General features: G+C 46.4%; 1 protein-coding gene across 11 annotated transcripts in view; it reads left to right on the top strand.

Annotated features, from left to right (window-relative positions):
- PPFIBP2 (PPFIA binding protein 2) overlaps positions 1–20,858 on the top strand; it is a 144,286-nt gene that overhangs the window by 68,727 nt on the left and 54,701 nt on the right. For 9 of the 11 annotated variants that reach the window (XM_046016437.1, XM_046016430.1, XM_046016428.1 and 6 more), the window contains 2 exons: positions 11,021–11,113; positions 14,950–15,063. In XM_046016437.1, coding sequence (XP_045872393.1) covers positions 11,021–11,113; positions 14,950–15,063 — 207 coding nt within the window. Of the gene's footprint in view, positions 1–11,020; positions 11,114–14,619; positions 14,904–14,949; positions 15,064–20,858 lie in introns of those variants that run through there. The other 2 variants (XM_046016438.1, XM_046016439.1) reach the window with 2 other exon arrangements.

The raw sequence follows: 20,858 nt of genomic DNA, 5'->3' as shown, positions 1-20,858 counted from the left end.
CCTGTCTGTCAACCTCTTGGAGAGGCCCCCAGGCCTCTTTCCCAGCAGGGTTTAACAAGGTGACATCATAGCAGAGCCATTTGCTAAATAGCTTGTGGACACGGGCAGTACAATACAGCCTTTGGTAGCAGGCTGTCAGCCAGGCTTGAGGATCCCGGACTCCTCCCTGCATTCTTCCCTCTCCAGTCCTCTGTGTCAGCCCTTTCACACCTTTCCATTTGTCCCCAGCCTTAGGCTCCCTTCTGTCACCACCTACTTCACTGAAGGGGCGGTGGGAGGTGATGCCACCCATAGATGAAGCTCTCCTCTTCCCTCCCCTTCACCACAAAATGTAACTATGTTCACAGTCAACATTTTCAACTTCTGTTTCATGGGCCAAGGCTGTCTCAGGATCCTGTCCCCCTGACCCAGTCTGGTTCCGCTGCCTCTTGGTCCTCAAAATCACCACCCCGCCTGCTCGTCCCTATCCTTGGCAGAATACACTTTTACTTCATTTTTAGGGAAAAACAAATCAAGACTGTCTTTGACCCTCTACTTGCCTCCACACTGCATAATAGCTTGCCTGCCTTTCACCATCAGGAGTCTTGAAAGAGTAGACTGAAAACTCACCATCTCTGCTCTTTCCTGACTGCTCCCAACCCCACTGTGCACTGGCTTTGTCCCTCTTGACCTCTCTCACATTCCTTCTAGAATGTTCTTCCTGCCTCCTGTCCCAAACAACCTTTCCTATCCATTTCCTCGGAATTCATTCCAATTTAGGACTCTTGTGGCCCAAGGACCCATTCCTCACTTTGGCCCTCTACCTAATCCCATGTAGTCAAATCGGCGTGAGAGATCTTTCTCTCACGCCGATTTGACTACTGGACCCTCAGCAGGAGGAGGCACTGGACATTTACTTCTTTTTTTTTTTTTAAGATTTTTTTTTAATTTATTTATTTGACAGAGAGAGATCACAAGTAGAGAGAGGCAGGCAGAGAGAGAGAGAGGGAAGCAGGCTCCCTGCTGAGCAGAGAGCCTGCTGTGGGACTCGATCCCAGGACCCCAAGATCATGACCTGAGCCGAAGGCAGCAGCTTAACCCACTGAGCCACGCAGGCACCCTGGACATTTACTTCTAATGTCTCCAGTCATAGCACCCTCTCTGCCCCAACCCCAGCACCCGATGCTGCCCCTCTGTCCCCGAAAATGCTTTTAATACCAAGGAGCCAGTGTTTCTGTTGGTATTGGCAAGATGAGGAAAGTGAGCCACTCAGAGAACTTCCTGTTTGTACTCTCTTCCTGGTCTTCATTTCCTCCCTTCACAAGATATGAGCACACTTACAGATACCGGTTCTCTTGCAGCCCAGCGCTGTAGGTTCCTTACGGATCCAGCCACTTTGTCAGGAGAATTTAGCAGGGACAAAGCTTATCCAAGGCTGTAATTTAGGAACAAGACCTTGGTAAACCAAATTCATTCCTTTCATTCCAGATCTTCCTTTGGATGTTAGGAACCTTCATGTACATCACACCAGCTCCTTGACTGGGGAGCTTCTCGGTGATGGTCCTCATGGTATCTTTTGTTTTCTGTGTTAGTCTGGGAAGCCAGAGTGTCTAAAGGGTAGTGATTGTCATGGTTTTATGGATGAGCTTTCTGTATTGGGAAGACCTTCCAGAGACGCTGTTCTTCCATTCTCCCAGGGAGATTCCTTTGTAGCTTTCAAAGCTGGTTCACCATAAAGCCTCTTCTTCCCGAGGGTATAATTGATTCCTTCTCTCCTATGCCAGTGCTGCTGGCTTATTCTCTGACTGTATTTATCATATCTCAGGGTCAGACTGCAGAGCTTTTTGAGGGTAAGGACTGAATCATTTATTCAGCACAGAGCAGCACCTACTAGGTATTTAGGAAGATTTGAGTCACTGAATAAAGGAAGAACAAGCGATGACATGTACTTTAGTCAACCAAACCGTTCCCTACTTACAAACTTGGCTTTGCTTTCCCCTAAAGGTGGTCATTTAGATCATTTGACAGTTCTACTAGCAACACATATATAATATATAGCAACTCTGATACATCATTGAAACCAAGAGATGGAAGGTATAAAGAGGTCAGGGTCAGGATAGATGTCTCTCGTTGGACTCCTGGTGGTTAAAGACCTGATAGCACTCCACTCATACTACATTTGGAAGAAACTTCTTTCAACTCTGTGCCAAGGATAGTAAACTGGCTTGACTGTTCTTTGCCTAGAAAAGGTGGAACGGGTCCTGGGAACAGTTGTTTTTATAAGCACTGCCAGAAAACCCTGTAACTCCCTAAACCAAAAAATCTAGGGAGATTTTCCTATTTACGAGCACTACTGTTGCTCATACTGCTAGGTTCCCCGATACAGAACCTGAACTATGTAACAGGGATTGAGTACAGCTTCTGTGAGTCACGATTTTTTTTTTGTCCCCTTATTTTCTTTTCTTTTTTTTTTTTTAAAGATTTTTATTTATTTATTTATTTGACAGAGATCACAAGTAGGCAGAGAGGCAGGCAGAGAGAGAGATTAGGGAAAGCAGGCTCCGAGCCGAGCAGAGAGCCCAATGTGGGGCTCGATCCCAGGACCCTGGGATCATGACCCAAGCCAAAGGCAGAGGCTTTAACCCACTGAGCCACTCAGGCGCCCCTGGTCCCCTTATTTTTAAGGTCTGCATTTTTCACATTTCTAAGAAGTTTGGTATGTGAGTGGTACTTCTGAGCTTGAAGACTAGCCTTAGCGACTGTGACATCTCCCCTACACCTGGCAGCCATGGATCACTTAAAATTGGTTTTCTGGATTTGATAAAAAATCCCCTTGACCAGGCAACCTGGAAATACTACACATTTTTCTCTTGTTTTCTTCTTCCCCTAAAAACACATATCATCTACATTTTTAATGACTGAAGAAGGGGAAGCTATCCCAAGACCTTGGCTCATTGTTCAAAATCTCCACGTATTTATAAGCAAGGGACCCTCCTATAAAATGATCTGACCAGTTGGGACAGTATATGAACGGTGGCCAGGGTCCTGAGGGAACTGGAATTCACAGCTTCTTAGAAGCACTGAAGGAAATAGGACTTTACCTAGTGAAGACTGTAGATCTTGATATCAAAAAAGGGAGGACAGATGTGTCTTGGACCCTAGGGCAGCAGCTCAGAGAAGTGGCTGCTGGCTCCGAATAACACCAAGATGGCTAGAGCTGTCACACTGGGGATCCGATTGCCTTGGGCCTTTCCCATACCCCCTGCTTGCATACCAGATGATACCCCCATGTGACCTCTTGTCTGCCCCACTTGACTCTTCTGGAACCAGGCCTTTCCCTATGTTCAGAGAAGTGAGGTGCTGACAGGACTGTCCCCTAGCATGTACCGGACAGGGGAATGCTGCAGAAGTGGCCCTCCCCACATCCCTGAGAGTGGACAAGAGCATGCTTGGAGGGCAGAGGCTAGCCAGACTGTGGATGAACCCTCCTGGGGTTTCTGCATGTCTCCTGGCCTTGGCATTAAGCACTCCATCCAGAACTCTGCAGAGACCTAACATGGCTATCCCTTGGCCAAGCTATAATGGAGGGGCCAAGCCAAGAGTGAGCAAGCATCATGGAATCCAAGCAGCCACCAGAGTCAGAGGGTGATGGCTCTGAGGAAGCCGCCAGGGGTGATGTGGCTGACATGCTCATGTTTAACATAAGTTGGACTTGACTTCCAGATTGGAACAGAAATCAAAAATTCAAGTTTTATGATTGGTTATTAATTAGCTCTTGAAATTCTCATTGTGCTTGCTTATAATGTATGTAGTACATACTACTTAGAGCATTAGTAAAATGCTCGCCAAGAAGGAAAAAATGTGGTCCTGTAGATCTGACTCAAAACATGGGCATCTTTTCTGGGACAGTGGAAAAATGAACACATCTTCTGCTGTTTACTCCACAAGCATGATTCCAGAGCTCTTAGGTAGCAGTGGGTTCTCTGTTGTCACTTGGTCATTTTTTTTCCCTCCCAGCATAAAAATATTTTGCTTATTGTTCCTTGGGCTGTTTGTACAGATCTTTACAGATACTTCATAGGTGTCCTGATTAAAAACATTGCCTTTTTGTTTTCTTGCACAAAAAAAGTGAGTTAATTAAAACTGTCAGTATAAGGGAGGAACTGCTTCCAACTGTACTTTGGTCTTTTGGCTTAAACAATGCCGTTTAAATGATTTCCATATTTCCACGATCATTCAGAAACTGGAAATACTAGTGCATCCCTCTACAAAGAACATTCTGTACTTGTAGTCCTACACATTTTTGTGATTAATGACCTAACTGACCCTCTGCATTGATTGCTCTGTGAGGTAGAACTTTCTCCACTTAAAAGCTGGGAAGGCCCAAAATGAGGGATTCTAGCTGAGATCACACATGGTTAGTATAGCCCTACCACCTAGCCATTCCTGGCTGTCCTTCTGCAGATATCCTACCTGTGTGGCAGGAAGCTGTAGGAATTCTGTATTTGCATATGGAAGCCCCACAGCAGAGTCTCAGGGGATCCCCTGCCTTGAATTCCAGCTGGGCAAAGGGTGGGTGTAGAGGACCCGCCGCTCTTGGCCTCCCACTCCTAGACTCCACATTTGTCCAACTGTGTAAGACAGGTCCATCTTTCAACATAGCTTCTTAAATGGTGGTTAGGTGGTTTCATGTTCTTATCACCCTTCATGTATTCATTTCCCACTCATCCTCTTAGCCTTCCTTAACCTTCCTGTTTATTGTTGTGTTTTCACTTATTTTTATATCTCCCCCCTCAACCATCCCCCACCATGTGTGCCCAGTGGATACCCATGGGCCTCATGCAGCTCGTAACATTCCCTGCCTTAACCTTCTTGCTGTACATGGGGAATCATGGAGGCTAACAGGTCGGGGAGAGGAAGTCCTCCATTTCCGACATGAAGGAGAATGGGTGCCATTTTTATCCCAGTACATCCCATACAGACACGCTCTGTGCCACAGAGTAGATCCCTGCTGGCCCTCAATGAGGATCCTGGTTTTAACTACGGTTGGCTCAGAACTGACCATTCTTTCTTTAGCTGCCAGTTCAGAAAATCAACAGTAGGCAGAATTTCTTTGTAACTTTGTAACTGTATTCTCTCTAGATAGCAGGAATTCTTTCTTGTTGCCCAAGAAATAAATTTTGCTCGGTTGCTTTATCACCCTTTGAAATAAGTGCATGAACCGGGGATTTTGGATTTTGGATTCTGGCAGCAGAAACTCGGTTTGAATCACTGCAGATTAGAGGCAACCAACAGGAAGGGCAGAAATGCATTTGCTGCCTTGAGACCACATGAGCCGGAGGTGAGAATGCCGCTGGTCTCCTCCTTGGCTCTTGTTTGCGTTTCTATGCATGTTGGCTTCTTAGCAGAGTCTTCTTGCAAACCCATGTCTTCCCATGAACGAGGACATTGCTAATGACAAACCTGATCAAACCCGAGAACCTTCTACACAACCACTTCCATTTTCTATTCCCAAGTTTAAAATTTCAGAGGAAGAATCCACACATCCATGCTGGGATCAGGTGGCTGGGAGGGGTGAGAGTATCTCTGAGAAGGTGGCAGCCCTCACTTGTGCCATGTAGTTGCAGTGAACGTGATGATCCGGCCTGTTCTGGACAGACAGACAGGAGATTTCCAGGGCTCAGAAGAGTTCTTCGTATTGGTCTTCATCTCCACCCCCCCACCCCCCATCCTGAGCAAGAAAGCAAGGGGAAAATTGTCTGGAGGCTTTTTGTTTGGTTTGATTTTTATAACTAATGATAGTTATTTTTTGGGCTTTAAATGTCCCTGGATAATCTCATGCCTAATTAAAATTCAGTGTCCCCCAAGAGAGAGAAAGCCTGCTATATTTCTTGAGTCTGCTGGCAGTCGGCTCTCAGTGCATGAGGAACTTACCAAGAGTAAACTTCTTCTTCACCAACCTGTGGGAGAGGTGGAGGCAGGACTCAGTCCAGATTAGGCTAGTGTCCTTATTTGGGCCAGACCGCCCTTTCTGTAGAGACTGTCCATGCTGGAATCTGGCTAGCCGGTACTCTCCTTCCTGGACACACAGTCCTCCATCCTCTCCTGGCTCTCCTATTCACTAAGGCTGATTAACTCTCATGACCAACTCCATGACCCCAACCACAGAACACCCTGCATGGCTGCTCCACCATCCTAAGCCTTTCTTTTCCACTTAAGAAAGGCTTAGAAAATAGCCCCGCACTAAACTAGCCCCGCACTAGACTGTCAGTTGCTGGAGCTGCCAGGCTTGCCTTGCAAGAGTCAAGATGCTGTTTTCTGTCTTCCCGAGGACTCTCAGAAACAATACTGCCAAGGCTTCAGGAAGACCTTGATCTGACCGTTATGGCCTGTGTCTTCTATTTGCCTTCAAGAGTTCTGGGTTTTAGAGAATGAATTGTCCAGACTCTTGAGAACACAGCTTTGATAAAAGCAAAGGTGGCTTGGCTTCAGTAATCTAGGCTGAAGTTTCCCTATTACTGACAACATATGTACAGGAAGGCCTCCCCATCCATTCAGTTCTATGATAGGAGAGAGAGAGCTTGTTCCACTGTGGCATTCTTTGGTCAAGATGCAAGAGGACATGGAAATGTCCATCTGTAGTGGCCATTCCACATCCACAGAGCACACAGATCTCTGGGTTCCACACAGTATCTCTTGGCCCCACGCTATATATCAGGTAAACTGACATTGGTTGTGGATGGAGGAACAGCTCTGACCATAGAAAATTTGAATGAGAAGATCCATTTTTCTTCTGTCACAGCTGTAGAAATAACTATCAAAACAGGAGAGAACATCAGATAGATGTATATCCTACCTAGTACATCAGTAATCTATTAGGTCTAGCCTACAGGCTAACCTTATTAGTTGAATATAAATAAGAGGTCATTTTTATTCATCAGTGGGATGAGCATCCTCAAAAGAGCAGAACAGAGTAGAATTCTCATTTGAATTTCCCTGCCATGTAGAGTGTGGAGGAATAGAAATTCAGCACGTAGCACTCTTAAGAATTTGACTTGACTGGCTTCCTTCAGTGAAATGCCAACATGGATCTCCCAGTCTGACCTCACGTGTGGAGAGCTGGGCAGCCACTCTATCACTGATTTACCTCCTAGAGAATGTGGACAAGAATTTCATAGACTCCCAAACCTGGGGATCACTTGGGGTCCAGACGTACAATCTCCAAATTGATCTGAGCCTTCTATTGTGATTTCACTGTTACACTTAGGGGATATACAGTATATCCTTAGACAAACAAAAGCTCTTTTTAAAGTAGGACAAGACTGAGCTGGGTCTCAACTCTTTTTTAAACATGTTTGAGAGTCATTGGAATGATATTTTCATAACCACGTGCCTTTTCACTTTCGGCTGAGGAGTATTGGCATTCAACAAGATAATTCTAAAATAATCCTCTTCATGGCTCTGTGCTCAGTGGAGATGGTGTTTTATCCTGGTCTGTGCCTTTCTACGGGACTGCAGTTTTCAAGGTATCAGCCTTACCTAGATTGCAAAGATCTGGCTCAGTGTGTCAGGAAAAGCATAGGATGGTGATTCTGCAGACTTGTGTTTGGGACATTGTCTCCATTTCACTGCTGTTTAGTACCTCTCGAAAGCTTGCTAGAGAACAGTGGTGATCTTGGTAGACCGAACAAGAGAGGAAGGTGGTCTGTTACTCTCAAATAGTGATTTGGGGCAAGGGAGGTGCCTTTGTGGCAGGCACACTGTCCTACAGGGCAGCATGCCTGCTGGGAGAGGGTGTGTTCCTCAGGCTGCTATAGGAGGAAGGAAGCACCAGGAACCAACGTCATTGGTACTCAAACAGTGCTTCTAGATTTTAAAGTGTATTTTATTTATCAAGAAAATATTTGAGCTTACAAAAATTGTTATGGTTGAAATAAAACCCACCTTGACCGAACCTCCTGTCCCCAGCTTTCCATAGCCCAGATACTTCCCCAGGAGAGAGCACTATTATGGTTGCTGTGTAGCCTTCCAGACACTGGGTCAGTTTATTTTCATTCATATGTCATACACGCGTGGAGCCCCACAGTATTGTTTTCTAATGTCACTCTGTATGATTCTTTGGATCTTGTTATTTTCACTATCCAATATGTCTTACAGTCATGTTTTGGAATGTCACAAACTATCCATAATGTGGATGAACCATAGTTTATTTTGCCACTGCTTTTTTTTTTTAAGATTTTATTTATTTATTTGGCAGAGATCACAAAGAGAGAGGCAGGCAGAGAAAGGGGGGGGGTGAAGCAAGCCCCCCACCAACTAGAGAGCCTGATGCAGGGCTTGATCCCAGGACCCTGAGATCGTGACCTGAGCCAAAGGCAGAGGCTTAACCCACTGAGCCACCCAGGCGCCCCTAGCCACTCCTTTATTAATGGACACTTAGTTTCAGCCAGTGTTTTCAAACCTCATTTTAAGTGAATTTTCATACAGTCCCAATATATAAATTTTTATATATTATCCCCAATTAATTATATATATCTTCAATTAAGCTGTAACAGAAAACTTACTAATTTAGTACGTAGGCACTTAGGCAAAATATCTATTTATGACTTGTTCTTACACTTTGTGCCTCGGTTCCTTTATCTGCAAAATGGAATCAAAATAGTACTCCTCTCACAGGCTTATGGGAAATATTAAAAGAGTTAAGGAATGTAAAGTGCTCAAAACGGTACCTGGAGATGTTGAGCACTACGTAAGAGCTTGCTGTGTATCTCCACATTGGATTGGTCTCCGATGAATTTCCTGTGCCTTTGGCCCAGAGGATCCGTTAACCTTTGACCTATTTAGAGAGCATCCCAAGAAAGCAGTGAGTTCTGCTGGGCCCTGTTTACTGTGAGGTTAGCATCATGGATGTTGGATGTCTACCCCACTGCATAGAGTCTCTCTCTGAAAACTTTGAAGTCTATCCTTTCTGTAGGAATAGTTACATTTCTCCTAGGCCGTCATTTTGACTTTATTCACCGTACTGATCTGGGCATCTTGTAACTCGCTGTGCTTTGCTTTTTCCACTGGCTGCTAGAGTAGATCCAGATTTTTTTTTTTTTTTAAACTACGGTCTAGCATCTGTTAGAGACTCTAATGGCATGCATTTGTGTATTAACTGAGCTTACAACATCAACTTGATTTGGGGTCAGTTAGTAAAAATAGCTGTGTCTCTGGGTGACTGTACGGGTAGACCTGTAACATGAGGGACGTACTGGGTGCCATTTGCCTGAGGCATAGCAATGTGGTGGCTTGCTGGAGTCTTGTGCCAGGAGTCTTCCCTTTGGGCTTCTCTCCGTGACCACCCGTGGAGCAGTACTGGGCAGCCCCTTACATGTGCTGACTGTGGTCCTGGGGCCGGACACGCACGGCTTCCCCTGGGGGCCTGGGTCCTTTCCTCGTCACCATGTGAGTTATTCCACAGAGAAGCTCTTGACCTGCAGTTAGCAATTATTTTCCTCTCCTTTGAGGGTCTGAGAAAACATGGGTGATAATTACATCCCTGCTTACTCATCGGAGTTTGACCGTGTGAGGAGCAGAATTAATGTCACAACAATAAACTGCCATCCTCACAAAGAAGTCATTTGTGATTGTGAAGGCCCTTTGTCTATGGTATGAAAGAGCTTCCACAGCAATGAACAAGACTCAGAGTAGAGAGCGGCTGGAGCCCAGGGCAGTGAGCACTGTGGCCTGGCACAGCTGCCCTGGGAACCGGCCCCCCGGGCCGGCCCTCCCCCTACACCTCCAGCAGCACGTGCTTCTCTATCAAGTGACGTGCCAGGCCTTGAATGTGGTGCCTGTTTCTCAGTCCCTGTTTCTGTCCCAGGACTAAGACTGGCTCTATCCCTTCCCTTATCTGGTGTGCACTGGGGAAGGGGTGGGACATGGAAGGAAGGAGTGCCTTGGCAAACCCATTCTGAAGGTCGAAACGTAGGGAAATGGGCTCAGAAGGGGGCCACCTCCAGGCCTCTGTGTCTGGGTTCCTCTCTGACCCACAGCTTTACACAACCATGATTTGCCTTTGGAATGGAGGATACTGCCTCATAAACCTGAGAGCATTTACTCCTGGACCAGCCCAGATTATGATGATTGTCACTTACCCATTTAGCAATAAGACCTGCTTTTTCAGGTTGCCAAACCCCTACTCCTGGCCTCTGGGTTTCGGCCTTCCATTAAGCATGGAGGGAGTGTGGATGGCACTGGGCCAATTCAGGACCATTGGCAGCCACCTCTCTCCCTCCTCCCTGCCTGCAACCAGGTCAGACACACCCGAAACGTGCCTGCAGCCTCCTATCTCTTGCTCAGAGCATTTTATAAATCCTGCCCCCTCCCACCATCTGCCAGTTCACAGCTTCTCCCTCTCGTCTATTTTCCAGCTTCTGGATATTTCGTTTCCTGCTAGCTCTTTGAGGTCCCTCTGACTGTCACTTGGGGTCTTCTCGGGTGTTTTCACCTTTTCCTGCAGTGTTGGAGCTGAGACAAGCACACACACTTCATGCCTTGCCACTGGGTCCCCCATCCTCCACGTTCCGTGCTGTGAGCAAAGCCTCGGCTCTGGAGAACTCTGGCGTGGGAGTCAGGAGAGACCAAGATCTGTGCGGGACTGGTTCCCACATAGTTCCTTGGTGAATGTACCAGCTCCCGGGCCTCCTCAAAGAGTAGACTCCTCGCCGTTGGGGCCTCTGGCAGGCTGAGCCTCCACCTCCACCCGACACGACCCAACATGCCCAGTCAAGTGCAGCACCACTGGGTCTGGAGTTCCATTGAGGCCTTCCTGGCCAAGGGTGAGGTCATCCAGGGGCTGGTGTGGCCAGCGTTCAAGGCACACCTATCAGTGGTCCTCCTCATAGTAGTTTTGAAATCCTGTGGTTTCCTGTTTGGGTGGGTGGTTTTGCACATGCAGCCAGGGAAACTGTCCTCACAAATTGCATACTTCATTTGGAAACTGGGAAGATGTTTTTCCAGCCTTTTAAGTACATAGTTTTTTTTCCCCCCCTTTCAGTCCCAGGTAAATCACCAAGGTGCTGCTAATAATGAAACGTACCAGGAACGCTTGGCACGTCTAGAAGGAGATAAGGAGTCCCTCATTTTACAGGTGGGTCCACTTTCATGGGAAACAGCTTATCTTGTTACCTCCAGCTCTGTACGTACCCTGAGTGGGAGGGAGGCACGAGAGGTTTTTTCTGTTGGATCTATTCTCTTTGAAAGTGTGTGTTTTTAAAAAGACTCTTCCTGAAACAAAGCAGAAAGTAACTGAAGCCACAGTTCAGCTGGAGTTGGCCTTGGGGCTGTGAATGCATTCATTTATTCATCTTGTACTGTTTGAGCACCCACTTCTTCTATACACTGGGAACTCTGTGGCCAGGCTGATGAATGAGGCCCTGTCCTCTAGGAGCCCAGAAGCCTTGTAAGGAAGATAAGATGTGTCTTCCTGGCTCTAATAAACCAGCCATGAGTGATACGGACATAGGGTGGATGCTGACTGGATCAGGCCCAAATCATCTGGAGCTGGATCCAGACTGATCCCTTTGAGGCCAAGTCCCCTGAGGCCAGTAACATGGGCTCATGAGTCTTTGAAGCTTTCTTGCTTCAAAGAGAAAGATAGTCAAGGAACATTTTCTGTTCTGAAGACTCAGGTTCCCTGGAAGGACAGAACATTGAGCCCTCTTATGTGAGGTTTGTCTCTGGGGTAGGGGTTCTCCACTGTCTTAGCTCTCAGATGTGTAAATCTAGCATTTGTTCACTGTCAGACACTGTGATTATTGATTTGGAGAATAAGAAGATGACTGTTCCAATCTTGGCTCATTAAAAAGCTTTTGAAGGGTAATAGTGAAACAGGACAGGGGGCAGGCAGGGTTCTGGAACCCTCCGCAAACTGTGGGCTTTAGCTTAGAGCACTGGAATGAAGAGGCTGCCATATGTTTGTTTTTTTTCCTTCTATTTCACCTTTCTACTTCGTTTTATGAATCTAAGAGTAATAAATGATTATTTTAGGAACTTTGGAAAGTCAAAAAGAGTTTTAACATTTTGACCTTTCTTCCTTGACATTTTTTTCCTGTCCTGCCCCATTTTTAAAAAATTAAGCTCACACCAAATATACAATTACATAATTTTGCATTTGGGGGGATTTTTTTTCCATAATTTGTTCATTAAAAAAGATTTAAGTGCTCACCCCTTGGCAGACACTGCTTTTAGGTGCTAGGGTTGCAGTGGAGACAAAAATAAACCAGATCCCTGTTCTTACAGAGCTTGTGTGTCTGTGTCTGTGTGTCTTTGTACATGTGTATGGGTTCAAGTATATACAATAAACCAATACATAAAATGTTTCTGACAGTGATAAATACTATGGAGAAAAAGAAAGCAAGGTGAGGACTGTGTAGTCAGAGAAGACCTCCCTGAGAGGGGGAGTCCTGAAGGAGGCTAGGGAGGGAGCCCTGCAGATGCCTGGAGAAGCACATTCCAGACAGAGGAGGTAGTCTGTTCAGCGCACACCCTGAGCGAGGACAGTGCTTGGTGTGTAGGAAGGAGCAAGCGAGGGTCTTTGTGACTGGAGTTTATGACCATGAAGTCTGGTGGGGAGCTGCCTTCAGAGAGGTAGGAGGGGCTGGGTTATATGGCACCTTATATCGCATGTATCTTGAGGGATGTGTATAACTTGAAAGTCCATCCCAATGACATGATTAATCAGAGTATCCAGTTTAAATTTTTACAGTAAACAGGGTGATCTCGCAGACTTTTGAAACAGGAACCTCTGTGGCGGAACTAACACGTTCCTTTTTAAAGGAATTTAATTTAATAAAGGAGTCCTGTGTGATAATGTTCTCTTTGACATTCACAGTTTTTTGTTTGTTTGTTTGTTTGTTTGTTTTAAAACATCCTGACTTCCTTGGATAATCCTTATTGTAACAGTCCTAACACAATTGGGAACCTGCTAATCATGGAAGTCAGAGGTGGATCCTTGTGGTTTCTGTTCCAGGAGCTTGTGACCAGACTTTCAGAGCTGCTCTTAGGTGATCACTCTGTTTTGTGGTGGGCCCCCATGGAGCTGCTAGGCCCCTCAACTTGGTAGAACTTCTTGCTTCACTAATAAGGCAGCTTAGCCAGAATGAATTAATTGAAGCCCTTGGTCCAGAATGTTTTCCTGGGTCTACTTGTAGAGGAGCAAGGCAAATCACACATAACAAAATACTTTGTTTTCAGAGTAAATTAAAAAGAAACCCCAAATCTTCTGTGTTCACTTCAGCAGCATATGTACTAAAACTAGAATCTTTTCTATCTTCATGAGAATGTAATTTTTTAAGGTAAGGCTTTTCACCCCCTCCCTTTTTTTACCACATTTATATTCCCTCCAATGCCTAAAATTATGGCTAGCATGTAGTAGGGACTCAAAATGTATTTCCTTTTATTGAGTAAAGGTCACATTCTAGGATCTTTATACATTTGTCCCAATTTTCTGGGCCTCTCCATAGTCCTTCTGAGTATTCAGTTTTGTGAGGACACTGTAGCCCTGTGTATCCTGAGTCATATACAGCCGAGCTCTACAGGCTATGGAGCGCAGGAGACCTCGGATCATTCCTCCGGGTAACCCTAGCGCATGACTCTGAGGTGTGGTATAATATAATATAATCAGATTAACCATCACACATCCCTCCCAAACAGAAACTCTGGGACCCAGGGAGATTTGAAAGGCCACCCCGAAGAATCCGTACCCTTTTGAAGGTAGGGTTGGTAGTTTAAAAAGGCGAGGACTGCTGATAGGATTGAACACTTCACCACAAAGATTTCTGTTTCACATGGGCCCAAACTGACAGAAGGTGCCTGTTTTGGGGACTGTATGTGGAATATTAGCACACTACTTACCAACTTCAGCCATTCTTTAATCATGTGGGAATATGAAAATGAAAAGCGTAAAGTGGCATTAGTAGATTTTTTTCCCTGTAAAGTGAGCTTTATGATTGATAGTCTGTTCAAACAGAAGTGAGTTCACACTAACTCCTTCACACTCCGGCTATCATTCCAGACTGAGAAATCGCTTAGGATAATCTATATGTAAATGGCCACAACTCCACCACTGGTTAAAAACCTGAAGTGTCTAAAGGATCTCAGTTTAGCGGTCATTGATTTCTCTGTTTGGTGAGGCCACTCATTCTTTCTTCATCTTCCTGCTCTGAGGCACCTTTTTAATTAAAAAGGGGGATCCTGGAGCAGTTTGCTACGACAGCAGGCTATGGAAATCCTCTAGGTATGTATTGAGGGCATAACTTCAGTGACTGATATAAGTGGATTTTTATTAATTCCATAGATTTCTCCGTGATTTTTTAGGTGGAGGACTTTCCTGCCGCTGTATGTGCCGTGGGGCTGGTGTGTGTTATGACTTAGAGTCAGGTTTTGGCCTGTGAGGCACAAACACCTCCCTGGAGCCAAGTTCTGTCAGTGCTAATACATGCCCTTTACATCCCACATTCCTTAATTGCTTCAGAAGCCCCGCCTGATAGGTGAGCAGTCATCACACCCTGAAGAGAGAGGGAAGGTCATTGGCTAGTCTCCCCAGGAGCTTGGCTTGCCCTTCCACGCGAGGTGGCAGGAGCCCTGGCAAGCCAGCCGAGATATGCCTGGAGGTCCAGACTGAGTGAGCTCAGTGAGCAGGCTGAGGAGCAGGAGGCCAGCCCGGAGGCAGCGCGCATGACCGTGACCGCCGGGTGTTTCTCTCTCGAGTGCCTCAAGAGCAGGGAAACGCGGCAGCGTCAGTGAGGCAGTGGCGAGGTAGGAAGGCAGCTGGAGTTTTCTTCATCCAGAACCCTCACTCCTCCACCCGTAACGCGCCGCCTGCCAAAAAGGAAAGCCATCTTTACGAAAGGATCGGCAGCCTGGTCTCACAGCCCCAGGTGAGCCGTCTCTGCTCCTCCAGCATTGCTTTATTTCTTGGGACAGGTGAGTGTCCTCACAGACCAAGTGGAAGCCCAAGGAGAGAAGATCCGGGACCTGGAAGTGTGTCTGGAAGGACACCAGGTGAAACTCAATGCCGCTGAAGAGATGCTTCAGCAGGTAAGGGGGCGGGGGTGGGGAAGGTGGGGACGCATGCGCGTGCGCAAGCCTCAGGTTCTAAAGCAGCTCCTGTGGTAAAGCCCCTTTCTGTGGACAGGTCACCGTGCTCACTGCTTACTTCCCCATCCTGCCTGGAGGTGGGTTGGGCTGCTCCATGTGCGGTGTTTATACAGCAGGTGAAACCAGCCAGGAACTGAGAGTTGCAGGGGAGGAGAGGGCGGGAAGGACTGGCCTGAGAGGAATAACCTGTTGGGCAGGTTAGACAGATTCCCAGGTGGCAGTTTCTCCCGGGTTCGGGTTCAGGGGCAAAGTCACCCTTCTCTTCTCAAGGCACAGCTTCACAGTGGGTGGCATCTGGGATTTTAGAAAGGCAGGTTGCTTTTTTTTTTTTTTAAGGTTTTATTTTATTTATTGGAGAGAGGGAGATAGCGAGAGAGAGCACGAGCAGAAGGCAGGGAGAGGGAGAAGTGGGCTTCCTGCTGAGCAGAAGGTTGCGGGGCTCGATCCCAGGGGACCGTGATGACCTGAGCCTAAGGCAGATGCCCAGCCAACTGAGCCACCCAGGCCCCCCGGTTAGCTTTTCTCCTGCCTCTTCCCATCTCACTCTTGCCCTCCCACTCTGTGTAATCTTCTTTGATAGGACTTAATTCATAAAGAATATGTTAATGTAATCTAATGGTTATCAAAATGAAAAATTTACCTGTTCTCATACCATTCAAATAAATCTCTTCAGTGCCTTGTTTCCTTTTGGTCCTTGTTGTCATCAGATGTGTGTATAATTTACAAAGCCCTGTTCACACCACAGATAGAGTTTAGTCCTCTGATTTTGTTAGGCTTCCCATCAGCGTGAAGTTTTTTCCATTTTTAAATCTTGCTGTATAATTTTCTTTACTATCACTTAGAAGCTTTTTTTTTTAGCTCAAAGTATGATAATCGTTTTTCTACTCTCAAGTAGTTTTACCCTATTGTAAATGATGAGTTGCTGTTTTTAGGAAGGGGTGTTGAATTTTTATTCAGTCTTTTCAGAAACCGTTGAGAAGCTAATTAGAAATTTCGTGAGAGTTATCAAGGTGATCAATCTGATGTCCTTGAATCATTCTTGCATATTCAGTTATTTTGGGAAATAGACACATAAACTTCAGTCATGGTTTATGCTTTGTAACTCCTGCTGTAGTACTTGGCACATAGAAGGTGCTCACCAATTATTTAAAGAATGACAGTCCCTTAACATGAACGGTTTCAGTCAGATAACTGCTTTCAGTCTTTCCTCCAAATCTCTTACTATTTTTTATTGTCACGATCAGCGTTCAAGTCGTTTCTTATTTGAATGATAATGAACACAGGCTTTGAGTTTGACATTTGGTCTTAGGATAAATGTTTTGGTTCCCATGTATTTCTTAGTTTTGAGTGCATTTGAAGAACTTTTTAAGAAAAGTTAGTATTTCTATGCAGATGTCTTAAAAAAAAAAAAACAACTAGTTCCAACAACTCAGAAGCTGTTTGCTCTCTAGTTTGCTTTCTTTTCAACTCTGATTAATAAGTTACCACATTCTTGGCTCTGTTTGATTTTTCTTTTTTTTTTTTTTAAGATTTTACTTATTTATTTGACATAGATCACAAGTAGGCAGAGAGGCAGGCAGAGAGAGAGGGGGAAGCAGGCTCCCCACTGAGCAGAGAGCCCGATTTGGGGCTCAACCCCAAGACCCTGAGATCATGACCTGAGCCAAAGGCAGAGGCTTAACCCTCTGAGCCACCCAGGTGCCCCTGATTTTTCTATTTAAATTGCATGCATTTCTCTTGCTCATCCTATTCCTTGAAAATCTCAATCTCAGTAGAAGTTGAATTGAGTTTATTTTTTCAAGCAGTATCTTTCTTTTGAAGGCCAGGAAAGAAAATAGCCTGATGGAAAGATCTCTAATGGCGGGAAAGCATTTTCACTAAGAGTGTTGGAAGAGCCCGCTAGATTGTCAAGGCCGTGCAAGCTGTGGATTTGAGATGGGGAAGAGGGAGATGGGTGATAGAGTGTTACAGAACCCCAGGCAGAGACCAAGAAGATTTGAATGTGGAAGACAAACATGCCAGGAAGAGTCAGAAGGTTGATGTCTCAGGAAGGCAGTTCCTGGTGGGTAGCCACGTAGTCAGGGGTCAGAGAACGGCTGCGTGTGGTGCCTGTACTACCTGATCACCTGTCCTGGCTGCTCTTCGAGATTCTGCCCCCTTGTCAGTGTCTCTGTGCCAGGGGGCCTGATGTTAGTCCCAGCACCGCCTGGGCAGGCTGTCTTGTCCTTCTAAGGCAGGATGTCCTTGTCCATCAGCCCACAGACTGGATTTTAGACTTTTGAAAAAGTCTTAAGCTCAGATATCTTTGATTTCTTGTTTATTCGAAATCTTTTTTGTGTTATGAGTGAGGTTTCAGGCATGGGGTTTTTGTGTGCTAGAGCTGGATGTTGTGGCCCGGTAGATTTTGAAGTGCAGTAGGTCTTATTGGTCACCTCTCAGGTTTAAAAATCTTCCCGAGCCAACGAAAGTTATTATTATTTTTTAAATTTTATTTACTTGACAGAGAGAGAGCACACGTGTGCACACACAAGCAGGGGGGAGGGGCAGAGGGAGAAGGAGAAGCAGACTCCCACTGAGCAGAGAGCCCCTATATGGGGCTCAATCCCAGGAACCTGGGATCATGACCTGAGCTGAAGGCAGACGCTTAACCAACTGAGCCACCCAGGCACCCCTAAACCAAGTTTTTTTAATGCTTATCACTTTCCCTGTGTTCTTTCCATCTTTCAAGGATAAAATGAAGGGAGTGTGGAACACTCACTTTGGCACATTCTGGGTTCTGGTCATAGGACCCATTTGAGCCTCAGCTCCTACTCATGTGTCTCCTGGGCTTGGTGGCACCTGAGCTGGAGATAAGTTTGAGTTCTCCACTCCAAATCCCCTGCTGAACAGTCTGCTGCGCATGCTGACCCTTTCCTGAGATATGCTTGGTGCTCTTTGAAAAGGCACCTAATTCTCCACAGTGCTGAGGCGGAGCCGTGGATGGCTGGGAACCCATTACACATGTGTCCTGGGAACTGGGGGCGGGCAGATCCTGGACTGCAGGGCTCTTGGCTTCTGGTGATAGGAACCGGAAGGACTCCCAGCCCTGAGGCAGAGAAGGGAGGCAAACAGTTGCCTCTTTTTGCCAGCCCTCAGAGACTGTTCCTGCCCTGAATCAAGCCCAGCCTCTGGCTCCACGGCCCAAAGGGCTCTGAACAAGGTCCTTTCTCAGTCAATGTGGGGCCTTCTGAACTGCCTATTGACACTGACACCCCTGGGGACTCTGTTCCTGGTCACACTTCTCCAGTGCACGGGGTGGCCTTGTCTGCAGGAGGCAGCCGCTACTTGCTTGGAACTGACTGCCCACGTAGGCCCAGTACTGTTAGATACTCTCATTTTTCACAGAACGCTGGGAATCCAGATTTTTTTTTTTTAAAGATTTTATTTGTTTATTTATTTGTCAGAGAGAGTGAGAGAGCGCGCGCGCACAAGCAGACAGAGGGGCAGGCAGAGGCAGAGAAAGAAGTAGACTCCGCAATGAGCAAGGAGCCTGATGCAGGACTCAGTTGATCCCAGGATCCTGGGATCATGACCTGAACTGAAGGCAGCAGCTTAACCGACTGAGCCACCCAAGCTTCTCTGGAAATCCAGATTTAAAGATAAGTCTTTCTATTTTCAAAACACTGGCAACTAATTTAAATGGGGGGAGGGACCCTACATGTGAACCACATCCCGCATACCTACAGGCCAAGCCAGGCTCACAGACTTCTAATCGGCAACCCCTGCTCTAGACTCCACCCTCTCCACTGGCTAGAGCGCTTGTGGGACTTTCAGAACCCAAACCCAACCACCATAGCCCCAGCCCTGTGCTTACTCACATAGGCTCCAGCAACCCCACGAGCCATGTCTCCCACAACTGTTTGTTCCCCTCCCTCCAGGGGCCCAAGGTGGGAGAGAGTTAGCACCTCATCCAACTTGTGAGCCGCACACTCCTCCACCCACCCCTGATGGATGCTGATCGCTCAGTTCCCATCTGTCTTTTTCTACGCATTAATCCATCTGGTCTCCAGAGGGAGGGAGCATGAAGACCTTGGGGTTAGACAGACCAAACCAGGGCTGGTCCATGTGAGCAGCACATAGATGATGGACCCATCGGAGGGCAAATTCTTGTCTGCAGCCCTCTGCAAGATTCAGGGTGCAGCTGTGAGCATCTTTGGGGATTGCCTCTTGGAAGCACTTACTCAGTTATGGTCTCAGACTCACTGAACAGGTATGGATTTTCCAGGGAACCTTCCCCATTAGAAAGAGTCATTTTCTAAGAAATCTATAAATGGGTCTTAGAGAGACCACAGACTGGACTTGTTTTCCCAGGTCTGGGTAGTCTGGGCCTAGGGCCTGACCTTTGCCTTCTCTTTCCTAAGCAGATCAAGGCATTGCCTAGCAGCGTCTCTGAGGGCTGCACTCTGGGCTTTCCAGAATTAGCACCCCAGGAACACAGACATGAAGCAGCAGCCTCCTGTCATAACTAGCTCAGACCAGCAACAAAATCTGTGTTACAGGGCAGGTTCTCCATGGTCTGCTGATGCGCTGAGGTCCCTGGTGGCTTTTTCTAAAGTGGCCTCTAGAGTCCTACCCAGCACACTCCTCAGCTTCTGACCTTTCTCCAGAGGATGATGACCTTAAGGAAGAAGCTGATGCAATGTAGTGGTTAAAAGACTTTACACAGAGCTGGCAGTGAAATGGAGTGCTTTTCAGGGACTAGCCATTTACAGACGTAGTCAGTGTCGAGCAGAAAAGAGGATCAGTGTCAAAAAGGAAACGGACTAGGGGAGCCACATGGGGAGGAAGAAAGGATGCAAACCTTCTTGTGAGGACACACTCCCACTTTGGGGTAATGTTAAAGGACACCAGCCTCAATTTCAGTCCTCCCACATGACCTGGAGTCCCAGGTTTTGGACAACCTCATTGTCTTGGCTGCCATTTAGGTGAGGTGTGGAGAGACAGATTTTGGCATTTGGAGTTAGCAGACATGACTTTCTATAGACTCACCTCTTGCCGTTGATCTGGGAAAGTCGTCAAACCTGTGTTCTTATGTATGGAGAACAGGGATGACAATATGGGCTCTACACTGCTCACCTCTTAGAAGTGGAGTATGGTTATTTCAGTTTCGTTAAGAATAGCTATCTTGGGCACCTGGGTGGCTCAGTGGGTTAAAGCCTCTGCCTTCAGCTCAGGTCATGATCCCGGGGTCCTGGGATCAAGCCCCATGTTGAGCTCTCTGCTCAGCAGGGCAGTCTGCTTCCCCTTCTTTCTCTGCTGGCCTCTCTGCTTGCTTATGATCTCTTGCTCTGTCAAATAAATAAATAAAATCTTAAAAAAAAAAAAAAGAGCTATCTCACAAATCACCAGTTTTAAGACATTGAGTGTGGGGATTTGGGGCCCAGAATACCCTGTTCCTACCCTTGAGTTGAGTGTGGGGTAATGGGCCCAGGCATGTAAACTCCAAGTGTCGTCAGCACCTGGCTAATTTCCCACGAGCACCTTTAAGGAGGTATTTCTGTCTCACAAAGAATATTAAACAGAGCTCTGTACATGATCCTGTGAGAGCACAGATCTGTCTCAGGAGGTAGGACATTTGAGGCATAAGTGAAGAAAATAGGGATTTGCCAGTTAGTCCCTAAACCTGCCCCCTGGGAGATTTCTGAGGCAGAAATAACTGCCTTCCTCCAGTTTATCTTTGATGTCGCATCTTTGTA

The sequence above is a fragment of the Meles meles genome, chromosome 8 (genome assembly GCF_922984935.1).
Source record: "Meles meles chromosome 8, mMelMel3.1 paternal haplotype, whole genome shotgun sequence".
Taxonomy (NCBI): Eukaryota; Metazoa; Chordata; class Mammalia; order Carnivora; family Mustelidae; genus Meles; species Meles meles.
This window is presented reverse-complemented; position numbering and strand designations above follow the sequence as displayed.